This window comes from Sphaeramia orbicularis, chromosome 11 (assembly GCF_902148855.1).
Source record: "Sphaeramia orbicularis chromosome 11, fSphaOr1.1, whole genome shotgun sequence".
NCBI lineage: Eukaryota > Metazoa > Chordata > Actinopteri > Kurtiformes > Apogonidae > Sphaeramia > Sphaeramia orbicularis.
The window spans coordinates 13,294,243-13,315,696 of record NC_043967.1 but is presented as its reverse complement, the minus strand read 5'-3'; the positions used below and the strand labels follow the sequence as shown (position 1 = coordinate 13,315,696).

At 42.9% G+C, this 21,454-nt stretch overlaps 2 protein-coding genes across 2 annotated transcripts; both read left to right on the top strand.

Moving 5' to 3' along the window:
• Positions 1-3,686: 3,686 nt before the first annotated feature.
• LOC115428761 (lactose-binding lectin l-2-like) lies at positions 3,687-4,234 on the top strand. Its single transcript, XM_030147975.1, has one exon. It carries the CDS (start codon positions 3,755-3,757, stop codon positions 4,232-4,234), a length of 480 nt encoding a protein of 159 aa, XP_030003835.1. The 5' UTR covers positions 3,687-3,754.
• Positions 4,235-20,445: 16,211 nt separating this feature from the next.
• On the top strand, positions 20,446-21,002 carry LOC115428757 (lactose-binding lectin l-2-like). The gene has a single exon (XM_030147970.1). It carries the CDS (start codon positions 20,514-20,516, stop codon positions 21,000-21,002), a length of 489 nt encoding a protein of 162 aa, XP_030003830.1. The 5' UTR covers positions 20,446-20,513.
• The last annotated feature ends 452 nt before the right edge of the window (positions 21,003-21,454 follow it).

Here is a 21,454-nt window from a genome sequence, read left to right as displayed (position 1 = left end):
TTGAGACTTGATTATGATTTATTTAAGAGAAAACATGTCAAGGAAGTGTAAAGGGTGCGTTTCAAGTTTATTATACAGACATTTTTTTTTTTTTTTTTAAATCTATGTATCTATTTTATTTTTTGTTTTTTTGTCTGTAATTTGGCACCCCCTCCAGCAGATGGGGCCCTAGGCCTGTGTCGCCTATACCCAGACTCTAACATTACATTAACATTCGCGTTAACATTAGAGTCATTTTCACAGGCTTGAGCTAAATATTAGTAAAAGTTATTCCTCTTTAGTTTCATTTCTCTCACCCATTCCTCCGCTCTATCATGTCTCCACTGTCAAACCACAGTGAAGCTGGACAGGAAGTTGAGACTCCAGAGTTTGTTTTTCCAAATGATGGTTCACATAGGCATTTACATTCATCCCTCTCTTTGTCTTGACCATGCTGTGCACTGTCACATACGATTTGGGTCCGCACTGATATCCGCAGAGCGTATACGGCAACTCCGGCCAACTCTGTGGGGGGCCTGCCCCTAGTGGCCTGACTTATCAGTGCATGGCAAAGTTTTTGGACGGACAGACGGACAACCAACTGATGACAATACCCTGCAGCCAGTGTGGCCGAGGGTAAAAACCACTAGATACAAGTGGAAAATCTGACATATACAGAAGTTTTTAGTGAAATAATAATAATAATAATAATAATAATAATAATAATAATAATAATAATAATAGCATATCAGATTTCTATAACGCTTTTCAGGACACTCAAAGGTGCTTATAAATGTTACATGAAGATGAGAAAAGGTTGTTTATTAGGCTGCATATCTATTGAATTCAATCATATTGAGACTGTTTTTGTGACCATGGACCTGCCATCTGGGGCCTGTTTCACGAAACTAGGATTCCGTCATCCAGGATGACTGACTAAGCCGCGCTCAACGAATCCAAAACTGTCAGTTACCTAAGTATAAATAATACACAGACTGAAAGGGTCAATGTAATCAAATTCCTTGGAATAACTATACAAAAGAAGTGAAGTTGTTGTAGTGCATGGAGGTGTGGGTGAATACTGACAGAACTAATACAAATCCAATCAACATTATTCAGAAAAGGCCAATACCACTGATCAATAAAGTGTCCTATAGGGAACACAGTCATCAGTTTATGATCAAACTAAAAGTTTTAAAGTTCGGTAACTTAGTCTACTTTAAAACAAAACAATTCATGTTGAAAATTTTAAAAATCGGTTGCCTGTTCATATTCAGAGCTTGATTAAAATATGGGAAATTATTTCTAATTTCAGAGGAAGTCATGTGTTCAATAAACCTTCTGTTAGAACAAATATGAAGACATTTAGTCTGTGTGTTGGAGGAAATGTTTGGAACAAGTTCAATCCTGAGTTCACAGACTGTACAACAACTATGTTTAAATGTCATGAAAATATATGAAGAATGTGAATGTTCATTTTTCCACTCAAACTATTGAATTGTTTAGTTTTTGGTTGTTTCTGTTGTTACTAAGCTAAAGGCATTGGAATCTATTTTGTTTAATTTTGTTTGGTGATATGAATGGGAGGTCAGCAGAATGATCTTAGGCTTCAGCCTATTCCTTTACAGACTCTTTAGTTTTTAAAAATTGTATCTGCATAAATGTCTAATGTTTGAAATGTCTGAATAAACACAATTGAACTGAACTGATCTAATGATTGCAAAATCATCTAAAATCATAATTTATGTAAAATTATTGAAATTAATAATCACAAATGTTTAAATACTGACAGTGGGTCTAGTTACTGTGATTCCATTGTTTAATGGACAGTGGAAGAACTATTGGTTTCCATTCGTGGTGACTGTTGACTGAGATGAGGGATGAGATAAAATAAATCCTGGAACTTAGCCTGGTCTGGACCAGGCTAGCTCCACAGACTAAATCTCCATGGTAACTTATATCAAAACATATCCTGCTTTCCCCTATCCTGCTTTTGTGAAACCAGATCATGGATAAGTTGAGCCAGGATTGCCAACATATCCCGGCTTAATCCCTTATCCTAGTTTTGTGAAACAGGCCCCTGGACACTGAAACACTGCTCAGTGTCAGCCCCGAAATGATGTTTATGTTGACATTGTGTGTTTTGGTCTGAGGCTCCGCCCATCACCTGTCTGCCAATCACCCAGTCAGCAGTGTTTCAGCGTCCAGGTTGCCAGTTCCACTGAGCTGCAGCTGGAACATTTCTGTCCATAAATGTCTGGCGTTACTAAACTTAAAAGGCCTCTTATTGTTCCCAAATACGTCATGACAAAGTGAGAAACAAACAAGGCTACGTATAGGGGATGATTTTGAAACATGGAGACGGCTGAAAGAGGAGAAGGATTTGAAGACTGACGCCGAACAGTCTGACCACCTGGTAAGAACCACTGAGAGCCAGGTCTCTTCACCTGGTCCCAGACTGTTGGTGTCTTCTCCCAGGCCCGGGCTGCACTCTCTTCTCCTGGCCCTGGTGAAGAGACTGCCGGTCTGGGACTGGTGAACAGACTGGGTACCGGTGAACAGACTGGGTACCGGTGTAGGACTTGTCTGTTGCCATGGTAGCTCCTTGTAGTACAGTGTTTTCTGTGGAAGTGACCTCTTCATGTAGCGGTGTGTAATCCGAAGGGGGGGGGGGGGTAGTCCTGCATCCGTGGTTTGGTCAGGGGGGGTATGGTAGCAATCCGTGTCACTTGTACTTCACAGAGGTAACAGTGAAACTTAAGGCTCATTACCCTTTTCCCTATCTCCTGAATCTTCGTAGACTTTCATTTGAGTGTGCAGGATGTTTGTCCTGTTCTAATATATATTAGACTGATGTAGAATAAGTCTGGTGATGATTTTTGGTATGAAATTTATGGTGTGGTTTCAAGGATTAGTGGAAACACTAGTAGTAGATGCTCATGCTGGATCTGGCAACCCCTAGTCTGGGGGGAGGAGGAGAGGATACCATGCTGTACAGTATTTTGAATGTGATTGCAGTACCAGTTTTGGCCACAGTCCTACATACGGCACCTTTAATATTTTCATTCGTTTGGTTCATTTACTCTTTCCGAGGAGGGAGGAACTTCATCCTTTGTGCTTCATTATTAGTACTCTGTGTTTGTGGTTAATCTGGTTCATATGATGTGTTTTTTTTAAGGGGTTTGTAAAATGTGTTTTCAGTTGTTTGTCAGGGAATAATTTTGTTAAATATTAATCAACGTCAGTCTGACTTGTTTCCCGTATTTGTTTACCCCTTTTATTTTAATCATTAACTTCCTTCATCCTCTGGACTTTACCACAGAACATGATAACATCTTCAGTTTATTTTGGTTATTGTTTTATTAACTGTGTGCATGTGTTTTTATTACATATGTACAGATCTGAAAGTCATGAAGGTCAGTGAAGATGCACAGGTAGGAGTTTGCTGAAGCAGACTCTAGAACTATTGTTTAAAGAAATATTAAGTAACAGACTTCTAAACCCTGAGCCTCAGACTAATGTTGAAACCTATCTGATGTTCTGAAACTGAGCCAAACACCAAACAGTCACAACAAAGATGCAAACAGTTGTTTCTGTGTCATATCAGCTGATTCCAGCTGTGATGACACGTGGTTTACACCCACTCCAGAGCATATAAAACACAGCAATGTTTCATGTCTCTGCAGCTTTTTGATCATATCCTTCATTTCAGATCAGCTACAACCACAGATCCAGTCTTCATCCTGCTCCTGTGACAGATTCTCACACCAACAACATGCTGTTCTTCATCTTCTTATCAGTTCTGGCTCTGGGTGTCGCGTCTCCAGGTGATGGTGAAGTGAAGCTACAGCGAGGTGGTTGTCCCTCATTCTGGTACACCTTCAACGGACGCTGCTACAAGTACGTCGCCACAGAGCTGAACTGGGCTGATGCAGAACTCTACTGTGTGTCACAGAGGGCCAACCTGGTGTCCATCCACAGTCTGGAGGAACACAATTTTATCAAAACTCTAATCCAGAATTTTGACCATGCTCAGGGACAGACTTGGATTGGACTCAGCGACACCCAGAAGGAAGGAGCATGGATGTGGTCTGATGGGTGTCCATTGGACTATGACCTGTGGGGCAAAGAACAGCCTAACAATCTCCAGGGAAATGAAGACTGTGTTAGCTTTGGTGGAAGTTCAAAATGGCACGATTATCCTTGTTCTGAAACTTTTCCTTCTGTCTGTGCAACTCGTATTCTTTGCCCGTGACAGTAATGTCAATCAGTTTGGTTGTTCAGTTAAAATGCAAACAGACTTTAACAATAAAAATATAAAGTTGTGCAACTGTGTACACTGAGTTTTTTTTCTAACCTTCCATATCATGAATCAAAAGAACATTTATAAGATTTGATGTATCTTCCTACGTATCTTCATATTGACATTGATTACAGTATAAAATACACCAAAACTCAGCTCTAACAAGCCGTGGGTTAAGGTTGGACTGAGAAGCTTTATATCCTAGAAGTGATTTATGTTCATATTTGATTGATTCTTTCCAAGTGTTTTATTACAGCAGAGCTTAAAATTGTAAAGGTCTGAGAAAATATATTAAAACCGTTAAAAAAAGAGCAGTATCTTAAATTCCTCTAAACTTAAGTGGTTGGTGGGATTGGTTATAGGGTTGCATCTGCTTAAATCCTGTGTTCAGGTCTATAACTGTGAAGGTTTATGTTTTATGTTGTATAGTGCATGTACTTTGGTGTATCCTAGTGGTGATGTGTGGTTGTAATGTAGCTGAAAACTGACTTGGATACTGCACCAAAGCAAAAGATAATTTCACCAGACAGAGGTGTTATGGAAGTTTTTCTCCACTGCTGGTGAATAATGAAATAGAGACATCTGCCGGCCGACAATATTTTATTTCTTTGTCAAGAAAGGTCAGTTCTGCACACGAGTGGCAATTGTGAAGAAAAGACAAAGAGCTTCTCACAAGGTCCACATTTTATAAGGTGAATCACATTTGCAAGTGACACCTCCAGTCTCCTCAAAGGGCCTTTTGATAGAATGATGAACTCATGGCTTTAACAATCAGTCACCTTTTGTTACCTTGCAAGAAAATTTACACACACAGTAGGGGAATTTAGGTAGGGAGACGGGAAAGTTAGCATGCAGTGGGGGGGTATTCATAAATTTAGCATGCAGTGGGGAAGGGTGATCAGGAAAGGAGATGGGAACAAAGAGCGGAATCAGATAAAAAAGTTAAAATTCCATTACAATTCCCCCCTTTTGATTACTTATTAATCACGCAAAAGTAAACAAAATAAAATAATAATAAATAAAAATTGAAAAGGGAACAGCCACAACTTAATCATCCGACACATTAATTCACATAGATTTAAAAATGCATCATCATTACAGTTGTTTTGGGGAAGGAGAAAGAGAAAAAAAATAAAAATAAATAAAGCAAGGCAAAGCAAAACAGAATATGTACAAGAAGTCATTATTAGAGTCGAGGTAGTCATGAGAGTCAAAATTGTGAAGCAGGGATCCTTATTTGGAGCAACAGTATCATCAGTGGCAGCCACAATCTGTAGAGAATAAAATAAGGTAAATAATGTAAAGAGATACTGTTTGAAGAAGGCCCTGCATGTGTCTTTTCATGGAAGAAGGCCCTGCTGATGATTCTGCAGGCGCAAGCTTTTGTAAACAATTGTGAAAAGAGGATTCTCTGCTGGTTGTGGTATGAAGTTCCTTGACCCAGCAGCTGACCCTGCAAACCATGTTTGACCATGGTAGGCCAGGTTGGTGCTGGCCTAATAACTTTTGGGCAGTATGCCCAGACCATCGAGTGACTCATTCGGCACAGCTGCACTACTTAATTAAAAGAAGAACCAAAACAACTGATAAGAAGACCAAAAATGACCTTGAGCGTGTATGCAGTAAGTAGGGTAAATGGCACAGATGTGCCTGACCAAAGATGGTTTTAAAGGGGAAGCTTCTGGGGGTAATAGAAACCAAGGGATGGTTTCTGCCAGTGGAAAAACACCCCGAATCTTCTAGAATGCTGGAAAAAGGGGATTTTGGGAGGAAGGACCCGGGGTTTGCGGGAAATCACGCCCCAAGCCCCGAAACAAGGTATAAATGATAGGGGATTTTCGGCTACCCTTCGGACCATTCCCGGGTGTATCTCCGTGTGTTTTTCCTTGCTTTTGCAAATAAACACATGTACGGCTCTGAAGACAGACTGGTTCGGCTCATCATTGTCTCTGAAGATGTTCTTTCCTGATCACCACTTAGACAGAATTCTGCAGTTTAAATTAGGCGGGGAAAAAGGCGCAGACCAACTATCAAGTCTCGTCAAACTGAGTGCCAGTCGTGTGTTCCACAGGGGTCTCTACATAAATACTTGTCATACTTGGCATAATGTGCGTGGATATGGCCTGATTGCCACATTTCTGGGTAAACAGTGCAGGTGAATATTGCACTTGTCCTTCTGTCAGGGTGACTGTGTTTGCAGATCAAGATCAGTTGTTGCATGGTGAAGTTTTGTGTCCTCCCTTGTGTCGTCTGGGTTTTCAGCTGGTTTCCTCTGTTGGCTCAGGAACCTTCCTACAGTGGCTGGCATGGACCCACGTTGCTCTCTCAGCGATCTTCACCGCAGTATGTGTTGTCAGGAGGACTTGGAATGGACCTTGCCAGCGTTTGGAATGCCAATGTTTCCTTCTCAGGTCCTTGATCACCACCCAATCGCCAGGCTGGAAATCATGGAGTGGTTTGGAAGCTGATGGTGGAAGGGCTGACTTTACCTGTTGAAAGATTTGAGAGAGAGTGGAAGATAAGTTTTTGCAATATTGAAGCATGTCATCCTCACACAGGCCAGTGGAGGGGAGTGTCCTGGTCACAGGTTCAACTCCCAAGGATGGAGGTCTGCCAAAAAGAATCTCAAAAGGACTCATGTTTACTCTGGACCTTTTCCTCGTTCGCATATGCATTAGTACAATGGGCAGAGCTTTTGTCCATGGCAGTCCTCTCTTCACAACATTTGGCTAATTTTGATTTTAGAGTGCCATTTTCTCATTCAATAGCTCCTCCACTAGCAGGGTGATATGCACAATGTTGTCTAAGGTCAGTGGTCAGAAATTCACAGATTTGACTTATTGCAGAATTGACAAAGTGTGACCCATTGTCACTGCTCAGTTTGGTTGGTATTCCCCATCTGGGAATTATTTCTGTTAGAAGAGCTTTTGCCACCACTTGTCTGCTTTGGTGTTTAGCTGGAAATGCTTCAACCCATTTTGACCACATGTCAACAATTACCAAGCAGTATTTCTTTCCTTCTGCCGGTGACAGCTCTATGAAATCCATCATCAAATGTTCGAATGGTCTGTTTGGTGGTGGGTGAGCAGCATGTGTGATTATTGTGGTTTTACCTGCATTATGCGTTGCACAAATCATACACGATTGACAGAACTTCTCCGCGTGGACTGAAAAACCTTTGGTGAACCAGTGTTGGGTTATGGCGTCCAACATCCCTCCTTTTGACACATGATCCAATCCATGTGTCAATTTAGTGAAGTGAGGGAAGAAATGTTTGGGCAGACAAGGGTTGTTGTTTGGTCCCCACCACACTTCTTCTCCTTGTATGGCACCAGAGCATCTCCATAACGTCTTTTCTTGTGGTGTGGCAAATGTCTGTATTGCTGTGAGAGAGTTGGGAATGGAAGCAGGAATTGAGACAAGCAAAATGTCAGAGCAAGTGGGTTGGAGTGCTGCTCTTTTTGCTGCAGCATCAGCTCTGGCGTTTCCTAAAGAGACAGAATCTGAATTGTTAGTGTGAGCTAGACACTTACAAACAGCAACTGATTTTGGGATCAAAATAGCATCTAGAAGTGCTGCAACTTTGTCATGATGGAGGATGGGTTTACCATCAGATTTTTAGAAATTGTCTGTGTTTCCACAGTGTACCAACACCAAAGGCACATCATGCACAACACCAAAGGCATATCTGGAGTCAGTGTAGATGGTCACAGTCTTGTTGTTTGCCAGTTTACATGCCTCTGTCAGTGCTACCAGTTCTGCTGCTTGTGCAGAACAGAACTGCAGAACTCACAATGTGAGGGGAGTGAGCCTGAGAGAAGAGTTGCATGATTAGTGACAACAGCAAAGCCAACTCTGTTGCGACCAGTCTGTGGGTTACGTGAAGCAGATCCATCTACAAAAAGAACCAAGTCGGGGTTATCTAAGGGTGTTTCCTGTAAGTTGGGTCTTGGCGAGCAAACCTGTTGGAGGACAGCAATGCAGTTATGTTCTTCTCCGTCATCTGGTGTGGGAAAAAGAGTAGCAGGGTTTAGGACAGTGCATCTTTTGACAGTGATGTTAGGCATTTCTAATAGCACTGTATTATATCTTAACCATCGTGCTGTAGAGAGATGAGAAGTTTTCTGTTCAAGTAAAATTAATGGACACAGCATGTGGAACCGGGAGAGTTACATCAGAATAGCCCACAATGTCTCTGGAGGCCATGACAGCTTTCTCAGCAGCAGCCACAGCTCTGAGACATCTTGGGAGACCTGCAGCCCCTGGATCCAGTTTTGCAGAGAAATAAGCTACAGGGCGTAGTTTATTTCCGTGATCCTGCAACAAGACAGAAGTCATACATCCATTTTTTTCATCAACAGTTTGAGTGAAAGGTCTGGTAGGATCAGGCAGACCCAAAGTTGGGGCGGTTTGTAAGACAAGCTTTAGTTCAGTGAAGGATTGCTCAGCTTCAAGAGTCCATGTGATCTTATCTTGTGATTGCAGACCTTTGCCATGAATGAGAGCGGTGAGCGGAGCTTCAAGAATGGCATAATTTGAAATGAATTGTCTACAATAAGAGCACATCCCAAGAAATGACATCATCTGTTTTTTTTTGTGATTGGGTTCGGAAGATTCTGAATTGCATCTATTCTTTTCGGTGAAAGAGTCTTCCCTTTAGAAGTGATGACATGACCCAGGAAAACAACCTTTTCCTGGACAAACGGAAGTTTTTCCAAGCTGGCTTTGTGACCACCATTTGCCAGATGTTTCAAGAGTTTGACTGTGTTCTCTTCACACTGCTCCTTGGTCGGACTGTAGATCATAAGGTCATCAACGTACTGTATCAAGGCAGTACCTGGGGAGAGAACAAGAGATTCAAGACTTTGTCTGAGAGCTTCATTATAAATGGTGGGACTTTCACAGTATCCTTGACATAGACGGGTGAATGTGTAGCCTCATCCATTGAAATTAAAAGCAAACCAAAACTGGCTGTCTGGATGAACTGGGACACTAAAGAAAGCATTTGAAAGGTCTACAACTGAAAAGAATTTTGCATTCGATGGAACTTGAGACAAGATGGTATATGGGTTTGGAACATTTGGGGCTCTAGGCTGGACTGCTGCATTTACCGCTTGCAGATCCTGAACAAAACGCCATTCTGTTGGTTGTTCTTTGTCTCGGATTTTCTTAACAGGAAACAAGGGTGTGCGCACCGGAGAATCATCACAGGGAAAAATTACTCCTGCTGCTTTAAGAGATTCAAAGACTGGTGCTATACCATCAATGGCTTCTTGTTTGAGTGGATACTGTGCTTTGTAAGGTCTAAAGTCAGATTTTGGAGTGATCACAATAGGTTCACAATCTTTGATGAGGCCAACATCATATTTACTGACAGCCCACAGTGTCTTAGGGACTTCTTGTAGGGCAGAAATAGCTGCAGCTTGCTCCTCAGACAAAAAGGAAAAACTTTCAGAAGTGCTTACAGGTACCAGCTGGATTTTTCTTTGAGTGTGCACAATAGATGATAAACTCTTAGAGTAACACTGCAGTGACGGTGAAAATAAAATAGATCGATCAGATGTTATTTGCCAATCGGCTGCGCGCTGACATGATGTTATAAATGGGTCCAAATCATCCCAGGTATCTGATGTGTGTTTTGCAAGTGTGATGTGTGGGACCGAATGGTCCATGGTGCGCATGTAAAGTTGAGCTGGTGTGAGAGAGACTGATACAGCACATCTGTGTTGTGTCCAATATGTGTGTTAGTGAAAGCTCATCAACTCTCTCTCTCTCAACAAGTCTTCCTCATATGGCTCATCAGGTCCTGTTGAAACATAAAAAATACAATGCAGATCTTCTGGTGTCATGAAAGCTGTTGCGATTGGTGAAACTCTATTTCTGGCTTCTGTAACAAGCTCAGAACAGACTGTTGACTGTTACAATTTCCACTGATATGCATACAGCAGGGTTGGAGTTTGGTTGACAAAGGAGTGGGAGAAATTTGGCTCCAGATCTGATAGTCTGTGAACTTTGACACCTTCTGAGGTTGAGATTAGACAAAGGCCTAATTTGCACATTAAATCTCTGTCCATTAGATTAATGGGGCAGACTTCAGACAATAAAAATGTATGTCTGAAATTTGCATTTGGCCCATCCTCACATCTAAGGGGCCGTTTACACGGCGTCGGATTCAGTCAACTCCGGGAAGATTTCATCGCGGATTAGCCTTCTGTTAACATGGAAACGGTGCCTAGAGTGCCTGAATCCGGAAACTTTTGATACCAGGGTCCAGGGTGGAACGTTATCGATACGCTCCGCATTTCAGCTCCGTGTTAACGCGAGTCGGAGCATTCCGGGGTAAAATATGACGTCACCGCATGCGCGCGCAGCCAAGAACCGCCAGTTAACCCACTCCAGGCCAGTTGGTGGCGGTAATGCGCCTCCAAGCTGGTTTGCCAACCTCTATGACACAATAAAGCTGCAGAAAAAGAAGGAACAACCACAACAACAATGGCCGGTTTCAGAACAACATACGTGCTGCTAACTGTGCTCAGCTCGTCTGTCCAGACAAAGAAGTCCTGCGTCTTTGTCCGACCACTCCCCATTGTTGTTTGTAAATAGTGTTGTCCGCCTCTTCTTCTTCTCCTCATTTAAAGGCTGTCTAAACCGGAAATCGTTTGTGTGCAGGCACGTGTTTTACCGCCACTGTTTCACTACAGCTCTACATCACCATCTACTGGTCTGGCATGGCCACTACAGCGTATTCAGCCGTCCTCGCGGACTCATGTTAACACAGATCGTTATCATAGCGGCTTCGTCTTAACGCGGAATGATTTTATAACGCAAAGGAGAAATCTTTGCGGAGTGTTGCCGTGTAAACGTACCCTAAGTGGGATGGTGGTGTTTTCTCTAATTGTTTGACCTGATGAACCAACAGAGTACACATAATTTCCACTCAGTTTTGGTTTTGGGTTTAACTCGAAGGCTTGTATCACAGAGTGTGTGGCCCCTGAGTCAACTAGGAATACAACATTTTGTTTTTCAATGATCAGTGTATGTTGTGGAAACTTCTTGAAATGTTCGGATGTGTACTGAACATATGTTAATGCATGTGTGGGGGTGTGTGGCGTGGTACCTTCCTTTGATTTCACAGGTTGGTTCAGCTTGTCAGCAGGAATCCGTCTCCCTTCGGCCACCCCCGACCATCCTCAGTCTAAAGCGTTTACTGGAGTTAAGGATGTTGTCATGGGACATTTGTGTATCCAGTGTCCATGTTGACCACAGCGGTAGCAGACATCTCTGGGAACTTTTTTTCCCCCTGTTCCTGTCTAACCTCCCATCTTTTTTTCTATGTCCGTGGCCAAATTGTTCATGTTTTTGGACTGCATTAAACATGGTTATTGTTGCCATGTGTAACTCCTTTTGTGTTGTCTCCTCTTTTTTCCTCTTTTTTGAGAGTAGTTGGTCATGTGCATGTATGGCATGTCTTTGAAGTTCAGACAAGCGTGCATCACTCCAGCCAATGCAGGTGGATTTAACTGCTGAGGAAATGTCCAGTTTCAGTCCACTTAGGAAACAGCTGCAAAGATGATTTTCCCAAACTCCTAAAGTGTTGCCTAACTCAGCAGGGGGTTGAAGGCCACTGTGGGTGTTGAAGATCTCTGTAAGGCGTGTGAGATATTCATCAGGGTCTTCATTGTCCTTTTGTCTGCAGGCGGTGATTTTCTACAGGTTGGTTTTAACTGGAAATACTTTGGTGAATGCCTCACATAGACTGTGGACGGCATCTCTGTACTGTGCATTAGACTCATCTTCCGAGTTGACATGTTTGCAACAGAGGTCATCATTTGGGAATTTGTTAGTTATTTTCTGCCAGTCTGTGGGTTTCATCTTGGTAATTAGAAGTCTTTTTATTTCATTCATGGTTGGTTTAAATTCCTGACAAAACGTGAGGAATTGCTCAGCAAATATTTTACCCGATGCTGTGGGGTTGGGCAAGTGTTGTGATGCTGCTGTGATGTCGGCAGAGGTCCATGCGCGAAACACCAACATTGCACCTTCTGGTCTAGCCACTTCAACCATGGGCATGCTGAGGACTGCATCTTGAGTGTGGTGACGCAGTCTGTGTGCAATTGGAGAGGACTGGTTGGTTGCAGAGCTCTGTGGTGGAGCAAACGCGTCTGGTCGAACTGCCTCTGCATTGTTTTTTTCCTGGGACATGGTTAAGGCATCTGCCTGATTTCTCTCGTTGAGGGGTGCAGCATTGTATGGTGGTGGAGCTGAGGGATGAGTCGGTGGGTTGCCATTGAGGTCTGGATCCAGCTTCAAAGCAGCCAACTGTGGAAACAAAGAAGAAGGAATCTGCGAGTCTTGTGTTCTTTGTGTGTTCAAAATTTGTTTTTCACTTAACTCTAAGTGTTCTCGTGAAAAGGGTAATTGCTTCTGCATCATTTTTCTGCTTCGTGCCTCGGCTTCCTTTTTCCACATTCGCAAAAACTCTTTTTGCTCTTCCATAATTTCCAAATGTTTCACAGACACTTTCTTTTCCCTTCTTATTTCACTTTCTTTCTCCTTCAACTTTTCTTCTAATATTAGTGTTTTCTGTAAACTAAAAGATCCCCCTACTGGGAATCCAAACTTTTTCATCCAGACATTCAGATATTTGAGACTTTTTTCCCCAAATTTCCCTCTCATAACATCCACAATCGGCCCTTCCGGAGGTCCAACCTCAACGGAACACTTACACCCCATCCTACCGTGCACGGCTACTATACAATGCAGACGTCTCCGCAAGGACTGCTTCGTCTCACCACAAGCAGTAAAAGGTGACAAAATCCCAGATTTTGACCTAGTCCCCGACTAGTACACTTCAATTGTGGATATTATGGGAAATGGAAATATGTCAAATTTAAACCCAATTCTGCTAATTAAAAAATTAACAAATACTAGATTGTCAATATTTCAGTGCTCACCAGATGAATTTCGCTGAATTGAGTTCGTGGAATTCCAGCGGTGACGATCTGGGGCATCAGCGGTCAGTCCTCCCTTCTCAGAAGAGGATTTGAGGTTGGAGGCTGGAAAGCTTTTCTGTTCCAGGATGGCCTGTTCACTGTCCGCTGCAACTCCCAGACGATCACTCGAGGAATCCCACTTCTGACACCAAACTGTTACGGAAATTTTTTCTCTGCTGCTGTTGAATAATGAAATAGAGACATCTGCCAGCCGACAATATTTTATTTCTTTGCAAAGAAAGGTCAGTTCTGCACACGAGCGGCGTTTGTGAAGAAAAGGCAAAGAGCTTCTCACAAGGTCCACCTTTTATAAGGTGAATCACATTTGCAAGTGACACCTCCAGTCTCCTCAAAGGGCCTTTTGATTGAATGATGAACTCATGGCTTTAACAATCAGTCACCTTTTGTTACCTTGCAAGAAAATTTACACACACAGTAGGGGAATTTAGGTAGGGAGACGGGAAAGTTAGCATGCAGTGGGGGGGTATTCAGAAAATTAGCATGCAATTGGGAAGAGTGATCAGGAACGGAGACAGGAAAGTTAGCGGGGGTATTCATAAAATTAGCATGCAGTGGGGAAGGCTGATCAGGAAAGGAGACGGGAACAAAGAGCAGAATCAGATGAAAAAGTTAAAATTCCATTACAGAGGCAGCTGGTTACATAATGGAAACTGTCTCACATGTGTGTGTTACAACTCTACTAATGTTCATCTAAAATCAACTACGTAGTTTGAAGATAAATCCTTTCCAACTTAGCCCATGGGCTACCATAGGCTCCTCCTCCTATCTATGACAGTGGTGTTTCACAGAAGTCTGTGTAATGACTGGACTTTAAATCTGTTCATGAGCCCGCAGTAGTGATACCAGTGTAAGCCGTGGTTTCCGGATCCCACAGTTGAAATGTAGCTGTATGGGGATCACTCATCTTCCGTTGTCCCGGATCTGTACCATACCATCTTCTTCTGATCTAGGTCCGGGTCCCTGGGTCATCAGCCTCAGCAGAGGAGCCCAGACAGCCCTCTGCCCAGACACATCCACCAGCTCCACAGACAGAATCCCTCCAGTGTGTCCTGGGTTGGTCTGTTCCACGCACGGATCCCCAGTTTAAATAGAACCACATGGGGATCACTCATATTATGTGGTCCACGGACGACTGATGCCTGTCTTACATTGGTATCACTTCTGTGGGCCCAGATACCCCAAAAAGGAAAAAATAATTACATATATATATATATATATATATATATATATATATATATATATATATATATATATATATATATACAGGGTGGGGAAGCAAAATTTACAATATTTTGAGGCAGGGATTGAAAGACAGTGTATGACCAATTAGTTTATTGAAAGTCATGAGAATTTATTTGCCACAAGAAAATTGACATAATAGAAAGTGTTTTTATTCTATGTGTCCTCCTTCTTTCTCAATAACTGCCTTCACACGCTTCCTGAAACTTGCGCAAGTGTTCCTCAAATATTTGGGTGACAACTTCTCCCATTCTTCTTTAATAGTATCTTCCAGACTTTCTCGTAATAGTTTTGCTCATAGTCATTCTCTTCTTTCCATTAGAAACAGTCTTTATGGACACTCCAACTATTTTTGAAATCTGCTTTGGGTGTGACGAGTGCATTCAGCAAATCACACACTCTTTGACGTTTGCTTTCCTGATTACTCATATGGGCAAAAGTTTCTGAAAAGGTATGGATAATAGTGTTAGGTATGATTATGACATCAATATATGTTTGGTTTCAAAACAATTGACGTAGTGCCTGCTGAGAAAAAACAACTAAATGTTCATTGTAAATTTTGCTTCCCCACCCTGTATATATATATATATATATATATATATATATATATATATACATGTATGTGATTTCTCTTGCTTGCTAAATTTTTCATTCACAAATGTAAGTTCCGTAACACAAAACCAAATATTTATTTTTTGAAAGATGTTGAACTTTATTTAAAGCTGTTAGATAAATCTGGAAACAAAAAGGCTCTAAAAACCATCAGTATTTGCTCTGATTTGGACATTGTATTATAGTATATTCCCCCTGGCAAACTTGTTATGCTATTTTCTTGTTGTATACATTGTTTGTATACTCTATTTCATTCAATAAAGATTTAATGAAAAAAAAAAAAAAAAATTAAACTTCTGTGGGCCCATCCCGTGATATCATCACAGATATGAGGTTGTCTGTTGTCTTTTGTAGTTTTACCCAAAAATCAAAATCGAGTTTTTAGAGGAAAAAAAAATCGTGATTTTATTTTTTGTAGACAGGAACATACGATTGTTTTTTTGTTTTTTTCTTAAAAAAAAAAAAAAAAAAGCCAGATTCAGGTAAGAGTGTAAGATCAACTTGTGTAACTTCATTTTCCACAGCAACCACACTGCAAAATGTTACAACCCCATTTAGTTATGTCCACTTATTTTTGCTCTTCAACTCAAAGAGCTCCAACTAGTTTTGGATTTTCAACTCAGCTGTTCTAGTTTTCAAAAGTTAAACGTTCATCAATTCATTGTCTCAACTGATTGAAAGTTTTTTCATCTAGGTGCGAGTTGACTTAACCCTTATTTACAAGTTATCAGTTGAAAATAAAAAAGAAGAAAAGTGGCGGGATGGGGGAGGGGGTTTGTGCATTAGAAAACAAACTGTTGCTGCCACATTTGAGTGACCTCCTTAAACTCTATAAACTGATGGCAAGGTTGGCATGGACATAATCAGCTCCATACACACTGCAGATGAAACATATATTTGACTTTGGACTGATTTAGGGACACTTCGAGGTCAATGATGAAGGACTACACTGTAAAAAGTCATAAACTCAATTAGTTATCATAACTTGTTTCTATAATTTACTTCCATTTAACATAATGAGTTATGAAATTTCAACTTAACTTCATGAGTTATTAGTATTGCAACTCCAGATTGTAAGCCACTTCAGTGAAATGTTCATTTAAATGTGTCAACATAACTTAATGATGTCAGTTTGAAAATCTCTCTCAAAACTGATCACAACCACTGGTGTTGCGGGAATATTAATGTGAGGTACAAGTAGTGCTGGAAACTTGGCCTTGATCTGGTAAGGGGCTAATAATTATGATGTAAGATTTGTGTCACATATAATAATTATACATGCTGGTTTTGATAAATATACCGTAAGGCCGGACTTTGTATTTACTAAAATGCTTTAATTACAATGCACTTAAGTGATTTAAGTTTTATTCCATTACTATAAAATGTAAAGAATATTCTACTAATTTGTAGACATAGTCGAAAGTACGAAAAAGTTTAAGTTGAATGGATTTAAATCACTCAGTTTTAGTCATGACCACACCTTTTTTTCTCTACATTGTATTGTGAGTATTGGGCATGTTGCTGAAAATGTGTTATTAAATTAACGCTTTGCACTTTAGCGGTTGCAATATATATATATATATATATATATATATATATATATATATATATATATATATATATATGTGTGTGTGTGTGTGTGTGTGTGTGTGCATGTGTGTGTGTGTATACATACCTATATCCACAGCTTGTATAGAAAACATTGGATGTCTGCTGGGTGAGGAGAGTACAACTGTTCCAGCCACAATGCTGCTATAGCAGCTTCTTCTAACCTCTTGGAGGTCACCTCTGTGAAACAAGTCCTGAGCTGGTGTATGAAAACACAGTGTAAGCCTGGTAATTGTAAGCTGTCACCACACAACTTATAAGCGGCACCCACAAGTAGGCAGCAGTGGGGCTTTGGACAGTGACCAGCTGGCCTTTGACAGAACCCTCTATAGATGCATCCGTGGGTGGGTGGGGGGGTGCCTGGTTGTATTATAAGTGTATCAAAATGTGTTATGTACGCATTCATTGACAGATTTTTCATATTTCTTCGTTGCCCGAATTTTCCCAAAGATTTGCCCAAATCGGGGGGGGGGCAAATGCCCCCCCTTGGTGCCGCCCATCCATCCATTCTCTTCCGCTTATCCGGGGCCGGGTCGCGGGGGTAACAGTCTAAGCAGGGATGTCCAGACTTCTCTCTCCCCAGACACCTCCTCCAGCTCTTCCGGGGGGATCCCGAGGCGTTCCCAGGCCAGCCGAGAGACATAGTCTCTCCAGCGTGTCCTGGGTCTTCCCCGAGGTCTCCTCCCAGTGGGACATGCCCGGAACACCTCCCCAGGGAGGCGTCCAGGAGGCATCCGAAACAGATGCCCGAGCCACCTCAGCTGGCCCCTCTCGACGCGGAGGAGCAGCGGCTCTACTCCGAGCTCCTCCCTGGTGACTGAGCTCCTCACCCTATCCGTAAGGGTGCGCCCAGCCACCCGACGGAGGAAACTCATTTCGACCGCTTGTATCCGGGATCTTGTCCTTTCGGTCATGACCCAAAGCTCATGACCATAGCTGAGGGTAGGAACGTAGATTGACCGGTAAATCGAGAGCTTCGCCTCTCGGCTCAGCTCCTTCTTTACCGACCGACCGGTACAGCGACTGCATCACTGCAGATGCTGCCCCGATCCGTCTGTCAATCTCACGCTCCATCCTTCCCTCACTCGTGAACAAGACCCCGAGATACTTAAACTCCTCCACTTGGGGCAAAGACTCCCCACCGACCCGGAGAGGGCAAACCACCTTTTTCCGGTCGAGAACCATGGCCTCGGATTTGGAGGTGCTGATCCTCATCCCGCTCGCTTCACACTCGGCTGCAAACCGCCCCAGTGCACGCTGAAGGTCCAGGTTCGATGAGGCCAACAGGACAACATCATCTGCAAAAAGCAGAGATGAAATCCTGTGGTCCCCAAACCGGACCCCCTCCGGCCCTTGGCTGCACCTAGAAATTCTGTCCATAAAATTATGAACAGAACCGGTGACAAAGGGCAGCCCTGCCGGAGTCCAACATGCACCTGGAACAGGTCTGACTTACTGCCGGCAATGCGAACCAGGCTCCTGCTTCGGTCATACAAGGACCGGACTGCCCTTAGCAAAGGGCCCCGGACCCCATACTCCCAAAGCACCCCCCACAAGATACCACGAGGGACACGGTCGAACGCCTTCTCCAGATCCACAAAACACATGTGGACTGGTTGGGCGAACTCCCATGAACCCTCGAGCACCCGATGGAGAGTATAGAGCTGGTCCAGCGTTCCACGACCAGGACGAAAACCGCATTGTTCCTCCTGGATCCGAGGTTCGACTATCGGTCGGATCCTCCTCTCCAGTACCCTGGAATAGACTTTCCCCGGGAGGCTGAGGAGTGTGATCCCCCTATAGTTGGAGCACATCCTCCGGTCCCCTTTCTTAAAAAGGGGAACCACCACCCCGGTCTGCCAATCCAGAGGTACTGTCCCCGACCGCCACGCGATGTTACAGAGACGTGTCAACCAAGACAGTCCCTGCACATCCAGAGACTTAAGGTACTCAGGGCGAATCTCATCCACCCCCGGTGCCCTGCCACCGAGGAGCTTGCCAACCACCTCGGTGACTTCAGCTTGGGTGATGGACGAGTCCACCTCTGAGACCTCAGCCTCTGCTTCTTCTATGGAAGACGTGGCAGTGGGATTGAGGAGATCCTCGAAGTATTCCTTCCACCGCCCGACAATATCCCCAGTTGAGGTCAGCAGCTCCCCACTTCCACTGTAAACAGTGTTGGTGGCGCACTGCTTTCCTCTCCTGAGGCGCCGGATGGTTTGCTAGAATTTCCTCGAGGCCGACCGATAGTCCTCCTCCATGGCCTCCCCAAACTCCACCCAGACCCGAGTTTTTGCCTCCACAACCGCCTGGGCTGCAGCACGCTTGGCCTTTCGGTACCCATCAGCTGCCTCGGGAGTCCCACGGGCCAACAAGGCCCGATAAGACTCCTTCTTCAGCTTGACGGCATCCCTTACTTCCGGGGTCCACCACCGGGTTCGGGGATTGACGCCACAACAGGCACCGGAGACCTTGCGACCACAGCTCCGAGCAGCCGCTTCGACAATGGAGGTGGAGAACATGGTCCACTCGGACTCAATGTCCCCAGCCTCCCCCGGGATCTGGGAGAAGCTCTCCCGGGGGTGCCGCCCCTGTCTGAAATCTTATTTATTTTGTGCGCAGAGCTCCCTTCTTAGACTGGTCCAGTTTCAGCACACTGTAAAAACCATGTGTCCCTCTTCCACCACAACTGACAGTCGTTATCAGGCTTCTGCAGAGCTGGATGATAGGATTATCATTTGAATCAGGTGTGTTGGAAGAGGGATCCATCTAAAACATGGAGGATAGTGGCTCTCCAGGACCAGGGTTGGTGACCCCTGGTCTAGTTCAAACTTGTTCAGACCATGTGTGCATGTGCACGTCAGTCATCTATGGGGTTTCCCACTGGTTCCCAACTTCACTCAAAAAATCTACTCAAAAGTTGATCATCTTTGTTGTGATGTTTAGAAAATCTTAGTTAGGACAACAATGAGAGAAATTTGCTGGGCAGACAAGTGTTTGTAGGTTGTAAATGGAAAGCTTTATTTCTGAGTCAGTTTAATTTGAAAACTTTAATGAAATCAACAATTATTATCGTTTTAACAGTGTGTGCTTCATTATTAGTACTCTGTGTTTGTGGTTAATCTGGTTCATATGATGTGGTTTTTTATCAAGTGGTTTGTAAAACTTGATTTTAGTCGTTTGTCAGGGAATCTTTTTTTTTTTTTGTTAAATATTAATCAATGTCAGCCTGATTTGTGTTTCCCCTGTATTTGTTTACCTCTTTATTTTAATCATTAACTTCCTCCATCCTCTGGACTTTACCACAGAACATGATAACATCTTCAGTTTATTATGGTTATTGTTTTATTAACTGTGTGCATGTGTTTTTATTACATATGTGCAGATCTGAAAGTCATGAAGGTCAGTGGAGATGCACAGGTAGGAGTTTGTTGAAGCAGACTCTAAACTATTGTTATATGAAATGAAGTAACAAACATCTGAACCCTGAGCCTCAGACTAATGTTGAAACCTATCTGATGTTCTGAAACTGAGCCAAACACCAAACAGTCACAACAAAGATATAAACAGTTGTTTCTGTGTCATATCAGCTGATTCCAACTGTGATGACATGTGGTTTACACCCACTCCAGAGCATATAAAACACAGCAATGTTTCATGTCTCTGCAGCTTTTTGATCATATCCTTCATTTCAGATCAGCTACAACCACAGATCCAGTCTTCATCCTGCTCCTGTGACAGATTCTCACACCAACAACATGCTGTTCTTCATCTTCTTATCAGTTCTGGCTCTGGGTGTTGCGTCTCCTCCAGGTGATGGTGAAGTGAAGCTACAGCGAGGTGGTTGTCCCCCATTCTGGTTCAACTTCAATGGACGCTGCTACAAGTATGTTGCCACAGAGCTGACCTGGGCTGATGCAGAGCTCCACTGTGTGTCACAGAGGGCCAACCTGGTGTCCATCCACAGTCTGGAGGAACACAATTTTGTCAAAAGTCTGATCCAGAATTTTGACCATGCTCAGGGACACACCTGGATTGGACTGAGTGACACCCATAAGGAAGGAGCATGGATGTGGTCTGATGGGTGTCCAGTGGACTATGTCCTGTGGGACAAAGGGCAGCCTGACAATTTCAGGGGAATTGAAGACTGTGTTGACAAAAACTATGGTGAAAGTTTAAAATGGAATGACGCTTCTTGTTCAAACGCTTTTCCTTCTGTCTGTGCATCTCGTATTCTTTGCCCGTGACAGTAATGTCAATCAGTCTGACCGTTCAGTTAAAATGCAACAGACCTTAACAATAAAGATATAAAGCTGTGCAACTGTGTACACTGAGTTTTTTTTCTAACCTTCAATATCATGAATCAAAAGAACATTTATAAGATTTGATGTATCTTGCTATGTATCTTCATATTGACATTGATTACAGTATAACATACACTAAAACTCAGCTCTAACAAGCCGTGGGTTAAGTTTTGTGTCGTGGACCAAGCAGTCAAAACACTAAACACAGGTTTAAAGTTCCGGGAAAAGGGATTTATTTCCCAGAAAAAAATCTTTACAAAACAGATAACTGAAAAAAGAGTTATAGGGCCCTTACAAGAGGTCAACAAATTCTAACTCTACTGAAGAAAAAATGCCAACATAACTAGAAATCAACTCAACTAACAGACCTGTCAGACTGAGGCACTGGGGCAGTA